General features: G+C 44.7%; 1 protein-coding gene across 3 annotated transcripts; it reads right to left on the bottom strand.

Moving 5' to 3' along the window:
• On the bottom strand, window positions 1-19,936 carry pargl (poly (ADP-ribose) glycohydrolase, like). Of its 3 annotated transcripts, XM_038970492.1 has the most exons (17): window positions 19,800-19,936; window positions 14,916-14,920; window positions 14,163-14,548; window positions 13,911-14,024; window positions 13,673-13,765; window positions 13,462-13,533; window positions 13,292-13,378; window positions 8,751-8,911; window positions 8,556-8,635; window positions 8,286-8,358; window positions 8,076-8,151; window positions 7,718-7,865; window positions 7,445-7,523; window positions 7,247-7,355; window positions 7,047-7,155; window positions 6,469-6,597; window positions 1-544 (listed from the first exon to the last, which is right to left on the bottom strand). In XM_038970492.1, the coding sequence occupies exons 3-17, from the start codon at window positions 14,544-14,546 to the stop codon at window positions 432-434; spliced, it is 1,827 nt and encodes a 608-aa protein (XP_038826420.1). In that variant the 5' UTR covers window positions 14,547-14,548; window positions 14,916-14,920; window positions 19,800-19,936; the 3' UTR covers window positions 1-431. The 3 variants fall into 3 exon arrangements, with proteins under 3 accessions (XP_038826420.1, XP_038826418.1, XP_038826419.1); XM_038970490.1 differs by lacking the exon at window positions 14,916-14,920; XM_038970491.1 differs by lacking the exons at window positions 13,292-13,378; window positions 14,916-14,920.
• Window positions 19,937-26,430: the final 6,494 nt, after the last annotated feature.

Below are 26,430 nucleotides of genomic sequence, written 5' to 3'. Positions count from 1 at the left end.
TAGATTATAAAGAGGAATTTATTCAAAATGTTTAAAGAATTTTTTTACATTTTAGAGTATTTTACAGTACACTGCATGTATATATACATAGTGTCTGGTGATGGTTAAGTTGTTGGCTATCATCAAGGGAGAAATCAAAAAGCAGGACCCCTGATTTTGCTGACATCATTTCATTAGCTTCGTTTTATCATCACATTTAGTAGTTTTCTAAATAGTTCAGTATGCAGTAGTTACGAATATATCAGTTTGATTTAGGAACAGTGTAACTATTGAAAAGACAAGCACATTCATAATCAACCATTACTTGGAATTGTAATGTTTCTATCCACAGATCATTCATAGAGCCACTATCTCTGGGGTGCATCTCAATAATGTGAAAAAAGGAAAGGAGACAAGGAAAGGAAGCTCCTTTAGAGTATGGAGATGTGTCCTCACAGGTGACTCATGCGTTTCATGTTATTCCTGATCCAATCAAACAGGTCCACATGTCTGTGAGCCGACCGTATCACAGCACAGTAGTCATCCAGCAACTCATACAGCTCACCTGAGACAGGGGAGAGGAATAAATCAATCAAACTTGACTTACACGGCCACTAGGAGGATATGAGGATTGACTAAACACAGTGAAGGGAAGGAGGACTTTTTTGCATCACGGCAACTGTGGAACCGCTGTCATATTAAAAAAAAAGAGAGCCCAAGGCAAGCCCATGTTTTTTTAAATCCACGTTTGATCTCTTTTCTACCCTCAGTCCGCGTTGACAGGGTGCAGGTGTAGGGTCTTACATTGAGAGAATCTTCATCATATCAATAGAAAATAATAGCAATCCATTAAAAAACAGTCCTGTGTTCATATTTCACAACCTCCTCAGGCTTTTGGAGTTGACTATATGCACTCAAGCAAAATAATAGACCTACTCTTGATTTAGGCTATATTTTTGAATGCCAAATGTTTCTGATCAGTGATAGATGAGAAAACAAATAGATGAGCATTACCACCTCCACTAATTTGCCCAGCCAGAGAATTAACCAAATATACAGACAGAGATTCAGTGAAACAGAATCTCATTGATTAAAACAAGTCAGAGGCTTTTTGTCGGGAGTAGGCCTAGGTTACGAAGCGACTGCGTCAGAAGAGCAAAATAATCCAGTTATTAAGCTACATAACATGCTGACAAAATGTTCTGATCAGAGATAATAAATGAGTCAACCAGACAAGATGATCATGAGCAGCCCTCACCTCAACTTAGCTAACATTTCACAGCCTAATTGTAACCTAACCAATATCCAAACAGAGAGTCAGGGAAAAGAAAAATCTGACAATAACCCGTTTTTCATCCAATCTTCATAAAGTACACTATACGAAATTATGTAAACACCCCTTCAAATTAGTGGATTCTGCTATTTCAGCTGACAGGTGAATAAAATGGAGCACCCAGCTATGCAATCTCCATAGACAAACATTGGCAGTAGAATGGCCTTACTGAATAGCTCAGTGACTTTCAACATGGCACCTTCATAGGATGCCACCTTTCCAACAAGTCAGTTTGTCAAATTTCTGCCCTGCTAGAGTTGCCCTGGTCAACTGTAACTGATGTTATTGTGGAGTGGAAACGTCGAGGAGCAACAACGGCTCAGCATCAAAATGGTAGGCCACACAAGCTCACAGAATGGGACTGCCGAGTGCTGAAGCTGCCTATAGAAGCAACATCAGCACAAGAACCATTCGTCGGGCGCTTCATGGCCGAGCAGCCACACACAAGCCTAAGATGACCATGTGTAATGCCAAGCGTCGGCTGGAGTGATGTAAAGCTCGCCGCCATTGGACTCTGGAGCAGTGGAAACACGTTCTCTGGAGTGATGAATCCCGCTTCACCATCTGGCAGTCCGACGGACTAATCTGGGTTTGGCGGATGCCAGGGGAGGAATAATGGTCTGGGTCTGTTTTTCCATTGTTCGGGCTTCTTAGTTCCAGTGAAGGGAAATCTTAACGCTACAACATACATTGACATTCTAGATGATTCAGTGCTTCCAACTTTCTGGAAACAGTTTGGGGAAGGCCCTTTCCTGTTTCAGCATGACAATGCCCCCGTGCACAAAGCGAGGTCCATACAGAAATGGTTTGTTGAGATCGGTGTGAAAGAACTTCACTGGCCTGCACAGAGCCCTGACCTCAACCCCATTGAACACCTTTGGGATGAATTGGTCGCAGTTGTAAATGAGAACTTGTTCTCAACTGGCTTACCTGGTTAAATAAAGTTAAAAAAAAAATGTAACTCCAACTGCAGCCAGGCCTAATCGCCCAACATCAGTGCCGACCTAACTAATAGTCTTGTGGCTGAAAGGAAGCAAGTCCGTACAGCAATGTTCTAACATCTATTGGAAAGCCTTCCCAGAAGAGTGGAGGCTGTTATAGCAGCATAGGTGGGGACGAGCAGGTGTCCACATACTTTTGGTCATGTAGTGTACATGTTGGATAAAACAATTGTCACGACAGGCCTGATAGAAGATTTGTTGGTAAACTTTCCAAATGTCGACAAAACAAAATACACTAGACAAAATGGGATCTTTTTGTGTCTAATTAAATTAATTATGCGAGAAACGTTGGTGGAAACGCTTTTATACGCAAATATTGATATAATAACCATCCTATGGAAGTCAACATGGAGTCACGCGATGACATGTTGTGTGGTCCTCCCACTACAACTCGTCAGGAAAGCATGCAGTTTATTAGGCTACAGATGAAATAAGTTATGATGAACTTCACAGGGTGGTGATGATGCTCTTTTCCAATAAATATTGAGGGTCTTATTCTGGTCAAATGATGATCGATGTTTGACTGCTGTTTGACAAAAAAATATATTCTCACTGTTGTACACATTGAATTTGGTACATTAATTACTTTGTGTGTGCACTATGTCATCAAGCACTGATTTTTTTTATCCGCAACAAGTCCATTTGGTGGAAACACACTGGTGGGAACATGTGCATATTTCCTTTATGCGGATTTTAGAATATTCACAAGGAAATCTGTCATCAATTGGATGGCAACCTAGCTATTGATTGATTTCTCAAGAGTTCCATGCTTGTCTCAAAACAGTGCTGTAATAGTTGACAACACACAGGTAGGCTAATGCTATTGGAGTTTCATTAAGCAACAATGTTATGCCTTCAATTGCATTAGCCTACTTTATTCCCATATTTTCGTCATTCAGTGATATTTATTCCCACAGTAATTCTTTATGGATCCATCATGTTGTGGTTTAGAAAACAGTGCATGTGGTGGGCTATATGAAGATCATTTAATGGTCATTTCTCTACCATAAGCCGCCTCCAACGTCGTTTTAGAGAATTTGGCAGTACGTCCAACAGGCCTCAATATCGCAGGCCACATGTAACCACGCCCACCCAGGACCTCCACATCTGGCTTCTTCACCAGCGGGATCGTCTGAGACCAGCCACCCGGACAGCTGATGAAACTCTGGGTTTGCACAACCGAAGAATATCTGTACAATCGGTCAGAAACCGCCTCAGGGGAGCTCAACTGCGTGCTCGTCATCCTCACCAGGGTCTTGACCTGACTGCAGTTTGGCGTCGTAACCAACTTCAGCTGGCAAATGCTCACCTTCGATGGCCACTGGCACGCTGGAGAAGTGTGCCCTTCACGGATGAGATCTTGAGGCTCATTGTTTTTCCCTTCATCCTCCGCCATCACCTCATGTTTCAGCATGATAATGCATGATAATGCGTGATAATCCATGTCGTAAAGATCTGTACACAATTCCTGGATGCTGAAAATGTCCCAGTTCTTCCATGGCTTGCATACTCACCAGTCACACACCAGATACCACGCCCCTACTTTTTTTTAAAGTACTGTATCTGTGACCAACAGATGCATATTTGTATTTCCAGTCATGTGAAATCCATAGATTAGGGCCTAATGAATGTATTTCAATTGACTGATTTCATTTTATGAACTGTGACTCAGTAAAATCTTTGAAATTGTTGCATGTATCGTTTATATTTTTGTTCAGTGTAGTTACTATAGTTACTCACCTGCTGTAGTTCCTAGTGTCTACTACCTATGGTAACTCACCCACTGTAGATCTGAGACTGTACTATGGTAACTCACCCACTGTAGATCTGAGTCTGTACTATGGTAACTCACCCACTGTAGTTCTGTGTGTACTAAGTCACCCACTGTAGTTCTGTGTGTACTAAGTCACCCACTGTAGTTCTGTGTGTACTAACTCACCCACTGTAGTTCTGTGTGTACTAACTCACCCACTGTAGTTCTGTGTGTACTAACTCACCCACTGTAGTTCTGTGTGTACTAACTCACCCACTGTAGTTCTGTGTGTACTAACTCACCCACTGTAGTTCTGTGTGTACTAACTCACCCACTGTAGTTCTGTGTGTACTAACTCACCCACCGTAGTTCTGTGTGTACTAACTCACCCTCTGTAGTTCTGTGTGTACTAACTCACCCACTGTAGATCTGTGTGTACTAACTCACCCACTGTAGTTCTGTGTGTACTAACTCACCCACTGTAGTTCTGTGTGTATCAGAGTACAGTTGAAGTCGGAAGTTTACATACACTTAGGTTGGAGTCATTAAAACTCTCTTTTCAACCACTCCACAAATTTCTTGTTAACAAACTATAGTTTTGGCAAGTCGGTTAGGACATCTACTTTGTGCATGACACAAGTAATTTTTCCAACAATTGTTTACAAACAGATTATTTCACTTTCACTGTATCACAATTCCAGTGGGTCAGAAGTTTACATACACTAAGTTGACTGTGCCTTTAAACAGCTTGGAAAATTCCAGAAAATTATGTCATGGCTTTAGAAGCTTCTGATAGGCTATTGACATAATTTGAGTCAATTGGAGGTGTACCTGTGGATGTGTTTCAAGGCCTACCTTCAAGGCCTACCGCCTGGCCCAGCATGCATTTGTAGTCTACTTGTGTGCTGCTAGAGCCACTTGCTTTAGTTACTGTCATTGAATTCACTAAATATTTTCATAAAGAAACTGATAAAACACACAGGTGCAAAATCAAGGTGACTTACAAAGATGAGGCGCAAGAGCAAGAGAGGGAGTGCTGTGATGTAGTGTCCACAACTAAAGAATCATTGTGGAATCTCGAAGGACACATATCTCGAATGCATGATGGTGTACTTACTACGTGCACATGCTAAAAGAAAGAGATGGCTAGATAACTGTGTCATTGTAGCTAAGTATTTATAAACAAAAAATCTGATCTCTTAAAAGTTTAGTTCATTTTTGTTCTATTATCTATAAAATAGGCCATCATTGATTTTGGCCCAATAGGCCTGGCATATTCACACTTTCAAAGAGCTTCCCTTTTGATTGGGTTATTTTGCCTAAAAACCTTTAGGACTACTTAGAGAGAGAAAAGAACAACAACTCTGCATCTCTGCCCAGCCTGGCAAGAGTGGCCAAAAGGGTGTTTAGCATCCCCAGTGGCTCTGCAAGTGCAGCGAGGATACTCTCTGCTTTTGGACTATTCTCCAGGCACCATCGCATGAGCCTGAAGCCACAGACTGGCCAAACTTGTGTTTCTAAAAATTAATTCAAAGGCACTGTAGACTGAGCCTAATAAGGCATTTTTCATTTAATTTGTATTTAATTGTAAGTCAGTCACAGCCTATATGTGCAATGTATAGACTATAATGATTTAATACATCAACATGTTGTTTAAATGTTGAACACTATGTCCCTACCAGCCAATTGTGTCGCACTTGCAAATGCTTCACAATGTATTTCTTTGTAGGCTATAGCTTTGAAATAATAGAGCCTAAATCATTCATTTTCCTTCTTTCTTAGGCTCCCTGTCTGGCTCCTGCTTATATGCTGTTTAATAAGACATGTAGCCTATTCGAAATGATGAGCGCTCCTTACATTCACCTTTCATGTTTATTCAAATACTTTTCTTTCAAATCATATGGTTTGGTTTCAATACGTCAAAACCAAATGGTAGGTCCAGGTAGTCACAATAGATGGGTGTTGGTTAAATTGTGATTTTAATGAATGGAGCGAATTTGGAGCGGCATTTTATTTTGCGAGTGCAGAGCGGTTTTTAGCGGAGCGGTTGGAAAGGAGGTGGAGCTCCAGAGCAGTGCTCCCGACCGCTCAACTCAGCTCACATACTCTGGTGTGTAGTAGTTCTGTGTGTACTAACTCACCCACTGTAGTTCTGTGTGTACTAACTCACCCACTGTAGTTCTGTGTGTACTAACTCACCCACTGTAGTTCTGTGTGTACTAACTCACCCACTGTAGTTCTGTGTGTACTAACTCACCCACTGTAGTTATGTGTGTACTAAGTCACCCACTGTAGTTCTGTGTGTACTAAGTCATCCATTGTAGTTCTGTGTGTACTAACTCACCCACCGTAGTTCTGTGTGTACTAACTCACCCACTGTAGTTCTGTGTGTACTAACTCACCCACTGTAGTTCTGTGTGTGACCAGTAGGTGGTGCATGTTCTGCAGCTCTCTCTCCAAGCTGAAGTTATTGAATGTGAATAAGGCCACGCCCCTCTTGGCCTTGGCTGCAGCCATCAGCTGGATCAGAGCTGGGAGGGGAAAAACAACCAATCAGATCACAGAGTCATTTTGTGTGAATTTTCAGAGTGGGTCTATGTGGAATATCCTGTGGGTAGAGTTGAGTTATTGTTTGGGGGGTTAGGAGCCAGGGTCAACAGTTAGGGGTACCTTTAAGTAAGGGGTTAACGGTTAGGGGTACCTTTAAGTAAGGGGTTAACGGTTAGAGGTACCTTTAAGTTTGGGGTTAACAGTTAGGGGTACCTTTGAGTAAGGGGTTAACAGTTAGGGGTACCTTTGAGTAAGGGGTTAACGGTTAGGGGTACCTTTGACTAAGGGGTTAACGGTTAGGGGTACCTTTAAGTAAGGGGTTAACAGTTAGGGGTACCTTTAAGTAAGGGGTTAACAGTTAGGGGTACCTTTAAGTAAGGGGTTAACAGTTAGGGGTACCTTTAAGTAAGGGGTTAACAGTTAGGGGTACCTTTAAGTTTGGGGTCTCCATTGAAGGCTCCGCAGCCCCAGTTGCCCGTGGCGATGTCAGGAAGGAAGTCTGGGTAAGTGTTGTCATCTGCCTTAAAGCCACAATACGCCTGAGGGAGGATATTACAGGAGACCACCGACATCAGATTCTACTAATCAGCTGTAATCTGGCCCCTACAGGAGAGGAGGGTTGTCTCTCACCTTGTTGAGTTCCCTGGTGACCTGTTTCATGTTGTACTGTTCGCTCTGGTGTCTGAAGTGGAGAGCATCCATGGCCACAATCTGCCTGTGTAGCCTCTGCCACTCATCCCTGCAAACACAGGCAGAGCAATCAGGGACTTTAGTGTGTGAGTGTGTGTGTGAGTGTGTGTGAGTGTGTGTGAGTGTGTGTGTGTTCACCTCTCAAAGTCGTCTCTGTGAGGCCCTACCCACTTAAAAGTGTCGCTGTAGCCACTGTACTGACTGAACTGTTGAGAACCTACAGAGAGAGAGAGAAAATGTGACGGAGGGAAAGAAGGAGAGATGATATAACTTGTGATCTCACACACACACACACACACACACACACACACACACACACACACACACACACACACACACACACACACACACACACACACACACACACACACACACACACACACACACACACACACACACACACACACACACCTGTGATGAAGAGACACTCATTGTCTCCTAGTTTCTCAGTGAAGAGTCGAGATACGATGAGTTCAGGGTTCATCAGGAACAGAATCTCCTCCTGAACCAGACCTGAGCCCAACACTCCACCTCCTATCATGTTACAGGCAAAGTCCACCTGCAACACACACACTTAGTGTTACACACTCACAAACACACACACTTAGTGTTACACACTCACAAATTCACAAACGCACACACACACACACACTTAGTGTTACACCCTCACAAATTCACACAAACACACTTAGCATTACACACTCACAAATACACACACATACAGCATTACACACACACACACACACACAAGCCAGTAGATGTCACCAACCTGTAACATCCCTGCTCCCTGTTCCTCTATGAAGCCTACTGAGGAGACGTGGAGTTTAGGAACAGTCTCCTTACAACTGACACACAGAGAAAGACAAGAGGGGACATATTAAGTTTGTCTGTGTGTCTGTGTGTGTGTGTGTGTGTGTCTGTCTGTGTCTGTATGTGTGTGTGAGTGTGTGTGTGTGTGTGTGTGTCTGTGTGTGTGTACCTCCTCCAGTTGGGCATGTCTCTGTCTCTGATGTAGCGCCTCTCAAAGGTCACCAGTCCACAGGGCCTGGTTGCTGTCATGGCAACAACAAGGGTCAAAGTTCAGACAGGTAAACCTGGTTCCCACAGCAACTATTATCAGAGGGTATTCCTCATCGACACTCATCATAGGTTCCTGTAACCTACATAATACACTCATTCTGTACCCTACAGTACACTACTTGTATTCCAGTCATTATAGTGACTATAGTAGTGTGTGGTAGTAACGTACCTGGGTCTGTGACAGTGTGGAAGTAATGAAGGAGGGCTCTCAGCTTCTCTCTCTTCCTCTCAGACCACTTTTCAAACAGACTGACAACACAGAGAGATAGAGTGGTCACATGTTATCATCTGTTGAAGTTGGAATACTTCATGTTTGTCTCTATGTGTGTGGGTCCTCAGTGGAGTTTGTTGTGTGTGTTCTGACCTGTTAAAGTTGATGGTGGGGTAGTTATGGTACTCTGCTCTGGGGTTGGGGGAGTTGCGGTGGGGGAAGGTGCAGTAGAAGGCGTTGGCCAGCAGACAAGCTATCTGAATCTGGGACAACGTGATGGACTGAGTCTGGTCCTTCTGGAGCAGAGGGATAGCCTACACACACACACACACACACATTTAACAGACTGAGTAGAGAACACACATTCAGTACCTCTACAATTTGTACCCTACATAGTGTACACCGCCTCTGTGCCCTACATAGTGTACACCGCCTCTGTGCCCTACATAGTGTACACCGCCTCTGTGCCCTACATAGTGTACACCGCCTCTGTGCCCTACATAGTGTACACCGCCTCTGTGCCCTACATAGTGTACACCGCCTCTGTGCCCTACATAGTGTACACCGCCTCTGTGCCCTACATAGTGTACACCGCCTCTGTGCCCTACATAGTGTACACCGCCTCTGTGCCCTACATAGTGTACACCGCCTCTGTGCCCTACATAGTGTACACCGCCTCTGTGGCCTACATAGTGTACACCGCCTCTGTGGCCTACATAGTGTACACCGCCTCTGTGCCCTACATAGTGTACACCGCCTCTGTGCCCTACATAGTGTACACTACCTCTGTACCCAACATAGTGTACACTACCTCTGTACCCAACATAGTGTACACTACCTCTGTACCCAACATAGTGTACACTACCTCTGTGCCCTACATAGTGTGCACTACCTCTGTGCCCTACATAGTGTGCACTACCTCTGTGCCCTACATCTGTGCCCTACATAGTACCCTACATAGTGCACTACCTCTGTACCCTACATAGTACACTACCTCTGTACCCTACATAGTACACTACCTCTGTACCCTACATAGTGTACACTACATAGTGTACACTACCGCTGTACTCTACATAGTGTACACCGCCTCTGTGCCCTACATAGTGTACACCGCCTCTGTGGCCTACATAGTGTACACCGCCTCTGTGGCCTACATAGTGTACACCGCCTCTGTGGCCTACATAGTGTACACCGCCTCTGTGCCCTACATAGTGTACACCACCTCTGTGCCCTACATAGTGTACACTACCTCTGTACCCAACATAGTGTACACTACCTCTGTACCCAACATAGTGTACACTACCTCTGTACCCAACATAGTGTACACTACCTCTGTACCCAACATAGTGTACACTACCTCTGTGCCCTACATAGTGTGCACTACCTCTGTGCCCTACATCTGTGCCCTACATAGTACCCTACATAGTGCACTACCTCTGTACCCTACATAGTACACTACCTCTGTACCCTACATAGTACACTACCTCTGTACCCTACATAGTGTACACTACATAGTGTACACTACCGCTGTACTCTACATAGTGTACACTACCTATGTGCCCTACATAGTGCACACTACCTATGTGCCCTACATAGTGCACTACCTCTGTGCCCTACATAGTACACTACCTCTGTACCCTACATAGTGTACACTACATAGTGTACACTACCGCTGTACTCTACATAGTGTACACTACCTCTGTGCCCTACATAGTACACTACCTCTGTACCCTACATAGTACACTACCTCTGTAGGTAACTTTGCCCCGGAGGCAAAGTGGGTGTTTTGAGTGTGGCGCCCGGGGACACATTGGCTGGAATTGCCCGGCTCGAGAGGAGTCGATGCCATCAGCAAGCCCCGGAGGCAAAGTGGGTTACGCAGTGAACTACGTCACCTCCTGTTGGGCACACCACGAATCAACTGCACCCATGGTCCCGGTGAAGGTTGACGGACACGACACGGAAGCTCTATTGGACTCCGGAAGTATGGTTACCCTCGTAACCACGAGCCTGCTGTACCAGGAGACTGATCGTGGTAGGGATATGTCCATTTCCTGTCTTCAAGGGGACACAAAGCGGTATCCAATGTGCCCAACATCGTGACGCCACAAGGGAGTTTCCAGATGATGGTGGGTGCAGTACCAGAGTTGCCGGTACCTCTCCTAGTGGGATGAGATTGTCCGCTGTTCGCGGCCCTGTGGGGGCACGAGCTGAGGAAGAAGGTACGAGCCGGCTGAAGACGAGAGCGAGGACGACCCATAGCCTACGGGTCCGGAGTCGGAGGGGGGGCCGGAACCTGAACCCCCCCCACCCCCACGGGGAAACATAGGAGGAAGAGCCCAGCCTCTGGGGCCAACTGGGGGGACAATTCGGGACGGCCCAGTGGGAGAATCGTAACTTGAAAGCCGCCGCGATGGACAGCTACTTCTGGGGGTGAGTGACTGGCGGTACCTCCATTTCCAGATCAAGAATAACCTTTTGTATCAGGTTTCGCGCCAACAGGGGGAACTTCGAGAGGTATTGTTGCTGCCCCAACGGTACGTGGGAACCGTTCTTCAGCTGGCCCACACCCACCTGTTGGGGGCGCGCGCACCTGGGAATGGAGAAGACCCGGGAACGGAATCGCCGCCCGGTTCCACTGGCCCGGGATGAGGAGGGCCATGGAAGACTACTGTTGCAGCTGCCCGGAGTGTCAAATGACTGCCCCAAAGGCCCACTTCCGAAACCCACTGGTCCCGAGCAATGAGGACCTCGACCCGGTCCAGAAGTAAAAGCTCAGGGAGCTTGTCGATCGGAACATGGCGGTGTTCTCAGAGAAGCCAGGCTGCACTACCCTCAATGAACACCACATCCGTACCCGGCCCGGGGAAACGGTACGAAAGAGGCCATATCGGATTCCAGAGGCCCGAAGGAAGGCCGTGAAACAAGAAGTGGAGGCTATGCTGAGGATGGGGGTCATTAAAGAGTTTCAGTGCATGGTGCAGCCCCATCATGTTGGTGCCCAAACCGGACGGTAGCCTCCGCTTCTGTAATGATTTCCGGGGTGTGAACGACATAAGCTTATTCGACGCCTACCCCATGCCGAGGGTGGACAAGCTCATCGACCGATTGGGAAAGGCCCGGTACATCAGCACCCTCGACCTGACCAAATTATATTGGCAGGTACTGTTGGCAGCCTCCTCCCGGGAGAAGATGGCGTTCTCGACACCTGATGGTTTGTATCAGTACCGGGTGCTCCCGTTCGGTCTCCATGGAGCCCCACCCACCTTCCAGCGACTGATGAACAGAGTGCTTCGACCCCACCAGCTGTACACAGCGGCATATCTGGATGATATCATCATCCACAGCCAAGGTTGGGAAGAGCACCTGATGCACCTCCAGGCGGTGCTGGACTCGCTCAGACAAGCCGGGTTGACCGCGAACCCCAAGAAGTGCAAACTAGGTTTCGAGGAGGTGGAGTACCTCGGGTATTTGATCGGACGCGGGAACGTCAAGCCCCAGGAGAGGAAGGGTCACGCGGTACGGGACTGGCCTGTTCCACGCACCAAGACACAGGTCAAGTCCTTCCTGGGCCGGATACTATTGCCGGTTTATCCCCAACTTTGGGGCTATAGCTTCCCCCCTCACCGATCTAACCAGGTCCCGCCTCCCGAAAACAGTGAAATGGACGAATGAGACAGAAGCGGCGTTCAGCCGTCTGAAGGAAGCGCTGTGCTCCCATTCAATTCTCGTAACGCCCGATTTCCAGGTGCCGATGGTGGTCCAGACAAATGCATGTGATACGGGACTAGGGGCCATTCTGTCCCAGATACACGATGGGGAGGAGCACCCCATCATGTACATCAGCCGAAAGCTGATGCCCAGAGAAAAAAAGTACTCTATTGTTGAGAAAGAGTGTCTAGCGGTGAAGTGGGCGCTAGACACAAGTATTACCTCTTAGGTACCCACTTCACCCTGGTCACGGACCATGCTCCCCTGGTCTGGATGGCCAGGGGAAAGGACACAAATGATCAGGTCACCAGGTGGTTCTTGTTCCTTCAACGCTTCTCTTTTTCTGTTGTGCACAGGTCAGGGGTGAAGCATGGAAAGGCGGATGCCCTATCGAGAAGGGAGACATACGTCGCACTGATGACAGTCCCCTCCCCGACAGAGCTAAAGGGGGGGGGGTGCATACAGCAGGTCAGCCACCAGGGGGAGACTCGTCGAGGCCTGGTGACAGACGGTGTATACATCTTGAGGCGATGGCTCCATCTGCTGGACGTGCCAGGTCTAGACGGTTTCTTCGGCCAGGACTAATGGGGCTGATTGGGAGTTGGTGAGTAATCAATGGCTGATTGCTCACCAGCTGTGCAAGGCCCATAAAGCTGCCAGAAGGGCAGCACACAGGGAGAGTGGGGGAAGAAAGGACTCCTGTATAGTTGGGGACGGTTACAGAGGTAACAGGAGTGAGTGCAGTTTTGATCCTGTCAGGATACAGCAAAACCCAGAAGACAGTATCCTGGAGAGGGTGTCATGGGGGAGACCTATCCTTTTCTCTTTTTGATTTATTATTTAAATAAACACCCTTGAAACCGAGCTAATCCTACTCTGTCCGTGTCTGATCTGTGTAAACATCTTGACCAAACCCCCTGGTCTGCCACACTACATAGTACACTACCTCTCTACCCTACATAATGCAGTTCCTATGTTGTTACCTTCTTGATATAGTGAGGCAGGCTGGAGGCCAGCTTTGCTATCTTAGGAAAAACAGATGTGTAGTATTTCTCTTCTTTGGGTGATTGCTAGAGGAGAGGGAAAGGAGAATATATGTAATTCTACATAACACCATTAGAGAGAGTTAATTCACAGTGAAGTGGTAACTGACCTGAACAAAGGTATGCAGGGCATCAAAGGACCATTGAGCTTCATACTTTGGGTTGTATTTCTTTATGGCTTTCTAAGTGGAGAGAAACATGTAGATGATAGTTAAACAGTCAAACATGCTAACCCCTACCTTAACTGTTACCCCAAACCCAGGTTAACATCAGGCATGTTAGGAAATGTTAGGATAATGGAGGTGTGTGTGAGTGTCGTACCTCTACGTCACCCACTGATGCAGTGGTCTTCTTGGCCAGACTCTCCAGCTGTTTAGAGACCACCTCCCACCGACTTCGCTCAGAGCTGGTTACCTGGGAAAAGTCAATCAACCAACCAATCAATAAATTAGCCAACAAACAAATAAATCAATCAACCAATCAACCAAATGTTCAATGAACCAATCAATTGACAAATAATGTATCAATCATCAGTAAATGAATGAATCAATGAACACACCCATCCAGTCATGATGAGGCTTTCTGGTGAGCAGGGCATCTTAACAAAGTCACTGCGCCACACATGTTGTCCAGAATGAGGTTTTAATGACCTTTTATGGTGGAACTCATTCACCTGAATAGGGAGGTAGACAGAGACATGAATGAACAGTGAGAGGCACTCCTTTTTTTGTGTAAACGTTCCAGTTCACTCTCAGTCACTTTAGATGCAAGCTTTTTTATTGATCTGCACTGGTTTAATTATCTCTCTTACATCTATGAGGACGTTGTGAGTTCTGCTGAAGGACAGCTGCTCCAGCTCCATGTGACACTGAGGGACTTTCTTCAGCTTCTGAGAGCAGTACGACCTCTTCTCCTCCTCACCCCTCGCTCCCTCCGTGTCTCTTTTCCTTCCTCTATCCTTCCCTTTATTTGCGTCCCCTCCTCCAACTGCCTTTCCATCCCCCTCTTTCTCCCCTTCTCCATCCCTTTCTCTCCCTTTGTCACTGTGCAGTGATTTGGTGACTGAAGTTTTGTCAATGTCGAGCAGGTTTCCAACAGGGACCTCTCCGTTTGGGTGGCGTTTAACCCCCTGAGCCCTGGCGTCGCCATGCTGCATGGCAGCTTCCATTTGGGAACTGTTGTTACGAACGGACATACCTGGAGATAGACAGAGAGACAGGAGTAGGCTTATACTGTCTGCTCCTGATGCTGGGTGATATTTATCATATCAACGTATAGGTTATATTAAATATACCTCACATGTGACCTATGATAAGACTATGTAATTTGTATGCAAAGTCTACAAAAATGTTTATCTGACTCCATAAATATGATGTTGCAATATGCCAGCAGGACCATAGTTGAGTTACAGTAATAGGTTATCAAGAAAGGACTAAGAATTGTCTATATCAATTACAAATATTTAATTAGCGTTATAAAATGAACAGATTTACATACAAGGCATTCAAGGGGGGAGGAGACAGAGAGAGAGGGATAAGAGAGAAAGAGTGTATGTGTATCTCACCACAGCTGGTCAGGAACAAAGATAAAGGAGGCCAGTCAAGTTTTTATTTGTTTTTATTTGTCCGCTTTAGGCCTTTAATGGCCTTCTATGCTCTCATTTCTTTAGCCACGAATGGACCACAATGTATCAATGTGTCCATATGACAGAGGCAAATGCTCTTGATGAATTTTAACTTTTAGATTTTTATCATTTTACTTCAGATTTTTATGATCAACCACGAGACAATGATTTTGAAAAACTAAAACGTTATTATTGAAATTAAACTGTTCCATGAAAATGGACCATTTAGTTTGTTTGTCTTTGAAATAACACCAAAATGAACGCAAACTAATCTATATAATCATGTTGTCACATTGACACTTTGATAAATATAACCGTCAGAAGATGGCACTCAGTTCCGTGTAACGCTTATCAGTCAAATGGTCTAATACACTTGATGAAATTAAATAGAATATTAGTTTCAATTTCTCAATTTTCTGACTACTCGTTCAAATTGAATAATAGAAAACTGTTGAAAATGTTAAAATTTTTCAACCCATTAAAATTGAGATTTTATATTGTTTTTCCAATTTTCGAATTTACATTTATTTGTTCGAAAATTTAAGATGAAATATTGGTGTGGCTGGGAAAACGGTTATTTCTTAAATCTGTGGTTCAATTGGACGCTATCCCTTCAGTGCTGTCGAGATTAGCCTTGCCTACACTATACACTATAAAGTGGTAAATTAATGTGGCACACACACACACACACACAGGGGCAGATTGGCTGATCAATTTTTAGCAGAATGGGCCGGTCTACCTTGTTTTTTTGTGCAAATGATCAAGGAAAACAATTATTTACAAGCAAACAAAAACTGCTACTGTATATTAATGTTTTACTCATTAATAAAGCTGTAAATGACAGATTCTAACTCTTTTACTTATTTCTACCTAAGGGATGTTGAAACCTGGGATGACTCATGACTGACTTGGAGGTGAAGACAAAAAAAAAAATCCTCAAAGAGCCTATTCCAGAAATCAAGTCATTATCAATGTCTTGTTTTGTGCATTTATTTTCATTCTGATGTGTGTATATCATTTCTAAACCTAAACCGGTTTCTGAGAATCACACCACTTCCTGCTTTCTGCCCACACAGAGGGAGTTTCCATGACGCTCTGCAGCGCTGCAGTGCATTGTGGTCTCATGGCCTACACTCAGATGGAACCGTTATATATGTGGGTTCATCTGGGTCAGATTTGATTTTTCCACTCTGAGAAAAAGGAAGTTTTGTGTGTAGGCTACATTTACAACAGTTCAAAACTTTGAGTTGATGTCTGAAATCATGCAAGTTTAACATTATCCTGCTAAGAATATCTTAATCACTGGTATAAGTCATGAATGTTCCTTTTTGCTAAATATGTTTATGGTCTGAGGGGGTGAGCAATGGAACAACAGTGTTGTGGTTAATGTATCACATTGCTGCCTGTATCTCTAAATTCATGCACACTTCATCTCATAGAGGAGCGTGGGTGGTGAATGTTAATTTAGTGGCAGGGGTGGACTGGCCTTCTGGCATTTCGGGCGGAGGGCATGTTTTTGCGCAAAATTATCATTATCTGGCTAATACTGGGGGCTACAAGGAAATAAATGGGCTGGTGTGAGGGGCCTTGAGGAAAAACATGGCCCAGTGTGTTAGAAATGCTAGGGCTGATTTCTGATCCCAGTCCGCACTTACACACACACACACACACACACACACACACACAGAAACACCAGGTATCTCTGAAGCAATGCTATACCATTCTAACGGCCATCGTGCGTTGTCAGGACACTGAATGAGGTTAACTCTCTTGGTACAGTCACTGACTGAAGAGACATGGAGTTGCGTACATCAGTTGCTGTTAGACTGCCCTTCGCTACAATGTTATCTTCAAACCCCTGCGTATGCCAACACCGCGCATATAGAAAGTCTAACAGCTAGGCCTAGCCTATAAGTCGAAATGGAAGGTTAACTTACAAATCTATGCGTAATGGCATTGTGTTTTATGTAAACATCCAATGAAGTAGCCTCATAGGCTTGTTATCTTGTGAATGTAGCCTAATGCACAGATTGCGCCGAGATCTATTGCGCGTCCCTGTCGACTCACGAGTTGCCCCCGAACCCCTGTGATGAACATCTTGGGGCAGGGGTTCAGGTAAAGCAGCGTCTGAGACAGCAATTTTACGGTCCATTGTTATAACCTATTAAAGGTCTAGACACTAGCCTCTGTATGGTGAACAAGTAGCCTAAGTTAGCGGTATAGCTGAGATAAATGCATAGCCTATAATGGAGACGATGCCCCTGTTTTGGGATAACCTATGCATCCTTCAGTCCTCCCATCCTTGAATGATAGGTGATGTTACGCTAGGCTACCAACCAAGTGATGTCAGATCAGTGATTATTTCTATAGCCTATGATCATTGATCATCATTGATCTAATATACACTGTATATACAAAAGTATGTGGACACGCCTTCAATTTAGTGGATTTGGCTATTTCAGCCACACCCATTGCTGACAGGTGTATAAAATCAAGCACATTAAATCACGCACACAGCCATGCAATCTCAATAGCCAAACATTGGCAGTAGAATGGCCTTACTGAAGAGTGACTTTCAACGTGGCACCGTCATATGATGCCATCTTTCCAACAAGCCAGTTGGTCAATTTTCTGCCCTGCTAATGCTGCTATTGTGAAGTGGAAACGTCTAGGCCACACAAGCTCATACAATGGGACCACCGAGTGCTGAATCGCGTACAAATTGTCCGTCCTTGCAACACTCACTACCGAGTTCCAAACTGCCTCTGGAAGCAACGTCAGCACAAGAACTGTTCGATGGAAGCTTCACGAAATGGGTTTCCATGGCAGCCGCACACAAGCCTAAGATCACCATGCGCAATGCCAAGCGTCGGCTGGAGTGGTGTAAAGCTCGCCACCATTGGACTCTGGAGCAGTGGAAACGCGTTCTCTGGAGTGTTGAATCCTGCTTCACCATCTGGCAGTGGAATCAGGGTGTGGCAGATGCCAGGAGAACACTACCTGCCCAACGCATAGTGCCAACTTTGTTTGGAGGGGGAGGAATAATGGTCTGATTTTCATGGTTCGGGCTTCTTAGTTCCAGTGAAGGGAAATCTTAAAACTACAGCATACAATGACATTCTAGACGATTCTGTGCTTCCAACTTTGTGGAAACAGTTTCTGAAAGGCACTTTCCTATTTCAGCATGACAATGCCCCTGTGCACAATGCGAGGTCCATAAAGAAATGGTTTGTCGAGATTAGTGTGAAAGAACTTGACTGGCCTGCACAGAGCCCTGACCTCAACCCCACTGAACACATTTGGAATGAATTGCAACTCTGACTGTGAGCCAGGCCTAATCGCCCAACATCAGTGCCTGACTTCACTAATGCTCTTGTTTCTGAATGGAAGCAAGTCCCCGCAGCAATGTTCCAACATCTAGTGGAAAGTCTTCCCAGAAGAGTGGAGACTGTTTTAGTAGCAACTCCATAATAATGCCCATGATTTTGGAATGAGATACTAGACAAGCAGGTGTCCACATAATAATTGATCTAAATACAAAAGGTATTTCAAGAAACTGAGAATCCATCCATGAATATATTCAAACAGCACCTAAATTACATTGCAGGAGTGGTCCCTGAGTTGCCTCTCGTCCCACAGACACGTTTGCATAAAATCCCTCCTTCACTCCTCCCGCAGTCATTGGATAGGCCTATAGACCTATAATGCCGATAAACTATAGTTTCATTTAATTTCACTTGCCCACTACAACCTACTGTTAGAGTACAGGTTATGGGTTCTCAGTATAGTGGGCCAGTGTAGGTTTATAATGGGCAGCAAAATAGCAGTTGTAGCGAATTTGGAGGGCAGTTCGAAATAGCCACATATCTCAAGATAATTTGTTTCATTGGGTGTGCTCATGTACTATTTACAGTCGTTAGGAGGATAGTTGCCATAAGGGGGAAATACTACTGCTAGTAAAGCATCATGGTCGTTAAGTTGCCATTACACAAAGATGTTTGACTCCCCCTATTCTGAACGTCCCTTTCGTCACATAGGCCAAGATGTTAAGACTTCTAAACTACTGTTGGCTACGAAAGGTGTTTGCTAGCAGCAGAACATTGTAGCCACTTCAGAGGGCAGAATGATAGGGACTCAATCCCAGGTCTCTTCTCAGTCAGTGACAGAGCCAAGAGTTTCTTCATCCGGCTGTGCTCATAACACACCATGGCCATTAGAAGAGTGTATGCCTATAGTCTGAAGTTGTGTGTGTGTGTGTGTGTTTGTTTTCGCACAGTGACGGCCTATTATATGTGCCCAACTTCGCCTCTAAAGGGCCAAAGTCCTAGACTCGCAGCACTCGCTTTCCTGTCTGCTCTGGTGTGTGTGTGTTGGTTCTTTTTTTCTCTCTCCACAATTTCTATCTTGTCTCATTGCTGCGACTCTCCAACGGGCTCGGGACGCGAATGTCGAGTCATGCGTCCTCTGAAACATAACAAACAGCGCTTCTTAACACTTGCCCGTTTAACCCGGAAGCCAATGTGTCAGAGTAAAAGGACAGATCGGACCATACACAACCAATTATCACTTTGGATGAGTATAGGGTCTCTCCCTGTGCACTGTAGTAGCCTAGTGGCGTCCACTAGAGCCATGTATTTGAAAATCACCCCGTTTTCCTAACCGCACCAATATTTGTACGTTCCCTTTTCAAACGACACAAGGTCAATTACAACATTGAAAATGTTTAACTCCGTTTCTATTATTCAATTTGAACAATCCTATTTGATCATTGGATTGATACGCGTTACACGCACCGGGGTTAAATTGTGTAGGTGGGCTACTCACTTAAATGATGCCCGAATACGCAGATAATTTCTGAAGAGCAAAAATATGTGCTTTTCCAGAACGCATTAGAACTCTTCGTGAAGTTCCAGCAATCCTGAAATGAAAGTGAAACGTAGACTAGGCACATTTTCAAGCACGTCGCCTGTGCATATGACGTAACGTCATACGTGCGTGTTTTTATAAAGTGAAGTCAACGTTGTTCTAAGGGCAGAAAAATCTGATTGGTTTAGGGAAGAACAAATCCGATTGGTTTCTAAAAGGTCAATGGTCAGAGTTTAACAGTTGCACAACTTTTGGAAACATGGAATAGGTTTGAACTCAGAATCTTGTAAATACAACTTTGAGTTACAAGTTGTAACGTTTTCAAATTATTGTGTTACAGTAGTCAGACAAATGTGACAATATGTCTAGATACAACTGGTTTCCTGTAGCATATGTAGCAAGCTAGCAGCAACATGCTAAGCTAAACAGAGCAACCTCTTAGCTACTCATATTGAATTAGTGAATGGAGCTAGCTAGCAAATATACAAGAAAGTCAGCTAACATTTGTTTTATTGAAATGTTAAGTTGAATAACCTATATGCACACAAACGAGGACAGCAATGTAAATTGCTAAGCTAAACAGATCTAGTTGACTTGCAGATCTCTTACTAATGTTGAGTCATAGACTAGAGCTAGCTAGCTAGGTCTCAAATATACCATTAAGTAATCTCCCACTTCATCAGTATTTTGTGGAATTAACTAAATAAACCAAAAGAATTGGAATGAACTAGCCCTGGGTTCCCGAAATGTAAAATGCTAAGCTAAACTGGACTAGCTGGTTAAGCAGATAATGTTGAATCATAAAAAGAGCTAGCCAATTTTTATTTATTTATATCACTTATTCAACTAACAGATTTACTGGCAGATTTGTCACCTAACTTGCTAGCGATTTCTATTTCATAATTCAACTTTAGGAGATAGCTCTCTGCTCAGCTAAGCTACATTTAGCGTAGCATTTTATGTTTCTGCCCCCAGGGAAGCATAACAGTCCATTGAAATGTTTAAATTTATAAAGTTTATTCAACTAAATATTCTGATAAATTAAGTGGAAGCAGATTAACTGATATTTGAGACCTAGCTAGCTAGCTCTATTCTATGACTCAACATTAGTAAGAGATAGCGTAGCACCCCATATTGTCGGTATATTCAACAGCGTTATCTTGTGATCAAGCCATCAATGTTTTGTAATTATTGGTGTTTGACATTTCAGTGGAAATACTACTACTATCAGCTTTTTGATAAGCGGTTTAGCAAAAAATATTATCGGCATATGGGCTCCCAAGTGGCGCAGCTGTCTAAGGCACTGCATCTCAGTGCAAGAGGCATCACTACAGTCCCTGGTTCGATTTCAAACTGTATCACATCCGGCCGTGATTGGGAGTCCTATAGGGTGGCGCACAATTGGCCCAGTGTCATCCGGGTTTGGCCGGGATAGGCCGTCATTGTAAATAATAATTAGTTTTTAACTGACTTGCCTAGTTAAATAAAGGTTACATTTAAAAAAGAAAAACATGGTCCCCAGTTATTGGCCATCTAACTATTTTGTTCAATTACAAGATATATCTGTTTAATTTAGTTAAAAAAGAGACACCAGCCTCATATCCGAAGTGTTTACTAGATAGTAGACTAGTTGGCTAGCCTTCCAGTAAAAAAAAGAAACTTGAACGTCAACTTTTCATTGCGTAGCCCGGTGTGCCCTCCTGTACTCTTAAAAATCATTCTTCACCAACATCTTCTTCAGTGTTGTAACCAAATAATGTCTCATTATTTGTTTTACAGATTCATCTTTTATTTTGAGAAAGTAGATAACTATATATAACTTTTTTGAAAACTCTCAAAACCTAACTTAATTTACATAAACTACAATGAAAATCGGTGGTCAGCTAGCTAGAAAGGTGTCTTTAGTTGCAAAACGTACCGTTATTTTCCAGGCCATTTAAATCTTGAGCTCAAAGTGATTTAATCCTCCAATCGCTAGAGAGTGTCCGATGTTGGGGGAAAATTAGCTAGCTATCTGTCATCCCCATTTTCTTAAATCCATATAGTTTATTCAATTTAACATTTCAATTAAGAAAATGTTAGCTGACTTGTATATTTGACACCTAGCTACCTAGCTAGCTCTATTTATTAGTTTGAGGTTGCTAAATGCATAGCTAGCTAGCTTGCTCTGATTAATTACTCTTTGCTTCAAGTCAGGAGACTAGTTGTATTTTAGAGATATTGTCACACTTATCTGTGACACAATAATGATTTCAAAACATTACAACTTGTATGTCAAAGTTTAATTAACAAGATTCTCAGTTCAAACCTCCGCTTGTTTTTAAAAATTGTGCATCTGTTAAACTCCGGCCATTTACCTTTTAGAAACCAATCAGATCATTTCTGCCCTTAGAACACAGTTGACTACACTGAATCGGCGCCATGCATTGAATAACTAGTTATTCTATTCGCACATTTGATAATTTGTCATTACATATTCAGCACGAAATAAAGCAGGTATCTGTTACAATAATCTCATCAGGATGAAATGCAAATTCGCTATGTGGAAGATAAACTGTCAAGACCGCCCTTGAACACAAGGTGGTGGTGATGGACAGTGTAATCCAGGGGCTCTGGTGTAGTCAATTTTATGCGCTGTCTCCTCATACTCCACTAATTCCCTAATCTGATCTGGAAACACAGAATAAGAGGCAAAAATAGGATGGACTATTAAAACACACCATCGGTCTGTTATCAATATGTTTCTGGACAGATGGAGGGGTTGGAGCTGTTGTGTGTGTGTGCGTGCATGACACGCCTGTGGACCTGTATGTGTACATGCCTGTGTGTGTCAGTGGAGGCTGCTGAGGGGATGACAGCTCATAATAATGTTTGGAATGAAGTCAATGGAGTGGTATCAACCACATGGAAACCACATCTTTGATTTGTTTGATACCATTCCATTGACTCCATTCCAGCCATTATTATGAGCTGTCCTCCCCTCAGCAGCCTCCACTGTTGTGTGTGTACCTGAATGTGTGTGTGTGTGTGTGTGTAGTCGGGGCACACAGACACAGGTATGTAGGGCTGTGAGGATTATGGAATTTTGGGTAACAGTTAATTGTCATGCAAATAGCCTTGGTTATTGTCAAAATTGTTTAAAAATGTTTTGAGTTAGTAATGCATCATAATGCATTTTTGAAAATTAGCAATGACATACCTAATGAATACAGCACAGCTTTGGGAACACCCCTGTCTCAAAAATGAATGGGTTTGAGGCGTCACTACAGACCCGGGTTCGATCCCGGCCTGTGTCACAACCGGCCGTGACCGGGAGTACCATAGGACGGTGTACAATTGGCCCGGCGTCATCCGAGTTAGAGGATTGGCTGGGGGGGCTTTACTTGGCTCATTGCGCTCTAGTGTCTCCTTGTGGCGGGCCGGGCGACTGCAGGCTGACTTCGATAGTCAGTTAAACAGTGTTTCCTCCGACACATTGGTGCAGCTGGCTTCCAGGTTAAGATGGTGGTTGTTAAGAAGCGCGGTTTGGCGGGTCATGTTTCGGAGGACGCATGACTCGACCTTCGCTTCTCCCGAGTCCGTTTGGGAGTTGCAGCGATGAGACAAGATTGTAATGGGATCGCATTTGGATATCACGGAATTGGGAGAAAAATGAGGTAAAAGACCATTTGGAACTTTTGGAAATTAAGCTTCTCCTCCCGTCCGTGCTGTTCTACTCGTCAAATGACTACCAAATTTACCCATTTCATGTAAAAATGTAAAACTGCTATAGGGTAAAACTATATCTACTTGAATACAAAGTTGTATCCCACCTACTCCTAAAATGAATATTAAGATGATTATCTTTTTTTGTTGTTCACGATTTTTGTCCATAATTGTCGGTTACACGAAGATATGATAATTGTGCCAGTCCCAGTCAGTAGGCCTGTCTACAGCAGTGTGTGTGAGTGTGAGGGGTAGAGAGGCAGATGGCAACTGTATCAGTTTGCCTTAGGCATGTGGTCTGCAGATATGAGAGGGAAAACCAGGGACTACACATTGCTAGAGATTGTGTGAGCAGTATGTGTCTGTGTCATTACATGGATGAGTTGAGTGTGTGTGTGTGTGTGTGTGTGTGTGTGTGTGTAGGACTACTGTATTTGGCTGAGCAAGGGTGGAGACCCTTGTTCACTCTTCCTGCCTGTGTGTGTGTGTTATTGTGGGTCAGCCATTTCTGTGGAATGTTCCGCCCCTGGCCAGAGAGAAGTCACCACAATGGAATGCACTGAGAAAACAGAAAAACAAAACACTGACTAAGAAAAGCCAGAAAATGAAGAAAGGCTACCTTGCATGTGTGGGTAAGCACACACACCTGTGTCTGTGTGTGTGTGTCTAGCGTCTCTAAAATAATGTAAAAGAGTGTAAGAGATAGAAGGTCAGCACAGGAGAGAGAGAAATAGAAAGAGAGAGAGAGAAAGAAAGGAAAAGGCTTCCATTCCCTTTGTCTCCATCATCAGCTGCAGCAATAGCAGTGCAGAGACAGACATAATCACATGCAGACACTTCACACACTCTCTCTCCTCTCTCTTGTCCCCGCTCTCTCTCCCCTCCCTCTTTCTTTTACTCTCTTTCTCTCCTTTTTATCTCTCTCTTTCTCCTCTCTCTCTCTTCTCTCTCCTCCCTCTCTTATTTCTCTCCCTCCCTCTCTTCTCTGCTCAGAGATTAGCTGGAGGTCATATTGCTGCAATAGTGATCCTCCTGTCTCAACCACACACACACACACACACACACACACACACACACACACACACACACACACACACACACACACACACACACACACACACACACACACACACACACACACACACACACACACACACACACACACAGAAATATCAGATCAATACTGAAGCACCATTTGACCCTGTGCCCTGTAAGCGTGTGTACGTGCTTGAGTGTGTGTGCGTTCACTCTGTGTGCTAGTATGTGGAGTGGAAGTCAGGAAGAGTCGGTTGTTAAATGACTGCAGTGAATTGGAATGGTGGGGAGTTGGTGAGTGTGGATTGTGTGTGTGTGTGTTAGCGCTGCGGCAGGTCGTGGGGGGAGGGGGCATAGGACGTGGGTGGAGAGGAAGGGAGGAATTGAGGGAGGAGGAGGAGGGTGAAGAGGAGGCGGTGGTGGGGGGGGGGGGGGGGGGGGGGGAGTAGGAGGGAGAGGAGGAGGGGACACTGGGTAGAGGAGAGAAAGATGAAGAAAAGGAGAGGATCTCTACCTGTTTCCAGGGCAACGGAAAACTGCAGGTCGGAGTGTTTTCTCCACGCTACGCTGCCCTCTAGCAGAATACTGCAGACACCTCTGCACACAAACTGCAGACACCTATAAACATACACACACACAACACAGACTTACCTCAGTGCATACTGAGCAGTGTGTCCTTGCTTCTGAATCTCTGCTAGTGATGGGCTATGAACAGCTCTGTACCTAACACTGAATAACTGTGTTTTACATCAGGTCAGGACTTAATGTATAAGGTGAGTGTGTGTGTGTGTGTGTGTGTGTGTGTGTGTGTATGTGTGTGTATGTGTGTGTGTGTGTCTGCCCCCCCACACTCACACACACGTACACACAAACCAGCTGTAGTTTATGACCACTTCATGTATATTAATCATCTATAAGGTGTCTGTAAACAGAGTAGTAACTGTGTATTCAGTCTTGTGTGACTGTCTGATCAGACACTATGGTCTGCCAACGCTGGCTTTGTCGTCCCACACAAACACACACACACACGTTCCCTTGTGTATTGCTCTGACCTGACATCAGGAGAGGGCAGCTCTCTTCAGCCATACTCAACAACACTCTTCATCTATTGTTCTCCTCACCACCCTCTCCCTCCAGCTCTGCCTCTCCACCCACCTCTCTGTCGTTCCCCTCTGCAGCCCCCTCTCTCCCCCTCGATTTACCCCTCCTATCCCCTCTTTTCATCCCATCTCCCTCCCTCTCCACCCCCCTCTGTCCTTTGATTTCTCCCTCCCATCCCCTCTCTTCACTCTCCTCTTTCCCTGTCAACCTCCTTTCTCCCTCCCTACCCCCTCTCTCCCTCTGCACCCCCTCTTTCCCTCTACACCCCATATCTTCCACCCTACAACCTCTCTCCCCCTCCACCTCCACCCCTCTCTTCCCCCTCTCCCGTCTGGCTAATTCCCATGATACAGTATGTGATTGCCCTAGGGTGGAACATACCAACCGCACTAGATCAAGGGAAGGCACAGAAAGGAAGGAAAGCCTTTTAGTTTCCATCTTGACACACACTTTAGAACCTGTCTTCTCTACTACAGCAGTGTTCCTTAAACCAATCCTCATGAACTCCCAGTTGTTGTACATGTAACAGTATAACTTTAGTACTGTCCCCTCGCCCCGACACGGGCGCGAACCAGGGACCCTCTGCACACATCAACAACAGTCACCCACGAAGCGTCGTTAATTTCACATCCGTTACATACATACCTGTTACATTTCACCACTAGCACGACTTATTCAGCTAATTAAGGGCTTGCTGATTAGCTCACTCACGCTAGTAAAACCAAATGCATGCTTTTCAACCGTTCGC

Source organism: Salvelinus namaycush, chromosome 31 (genome assembly GCF_016432855.1).
Source record: "Salvelinus namaycush isolate Seneca chromosome 31, SaNama_1.0, whole genome shotgun sequence".
NCBI lineage: Eukaryota > Metazoa > Chordata > Actinopteri > Salmoniformes > Salmonidae > Salvelinus > Salvelinus namaycush.
This window is presented reverse-complemented; position numbering and strand designations above follow the sequence as displayed.

Coding starts and splice junctions, on each gene's coding strand:
- pargl (XM_038970490.1), bottom strand. CDS start 19,926: ATGTGCCTAGTCTACGTTTCACTTTCATTTCAGGATTGCTGGAACTTC. Junction 13,379..13,461: donor CCCTGCATACCTTTGTTCAG/GTCAGTTACCAC, acceptor CCTCTCCTCTAG/CAATCACCCAAAGAAGAGAA. Junction 7,356..7,444: donor CACAGAGACGACTTTGAGAG/GTGAACACACAC, acceptor CTGTGTTTGCAG/GGATGAGTGGCAGAGGCTAC.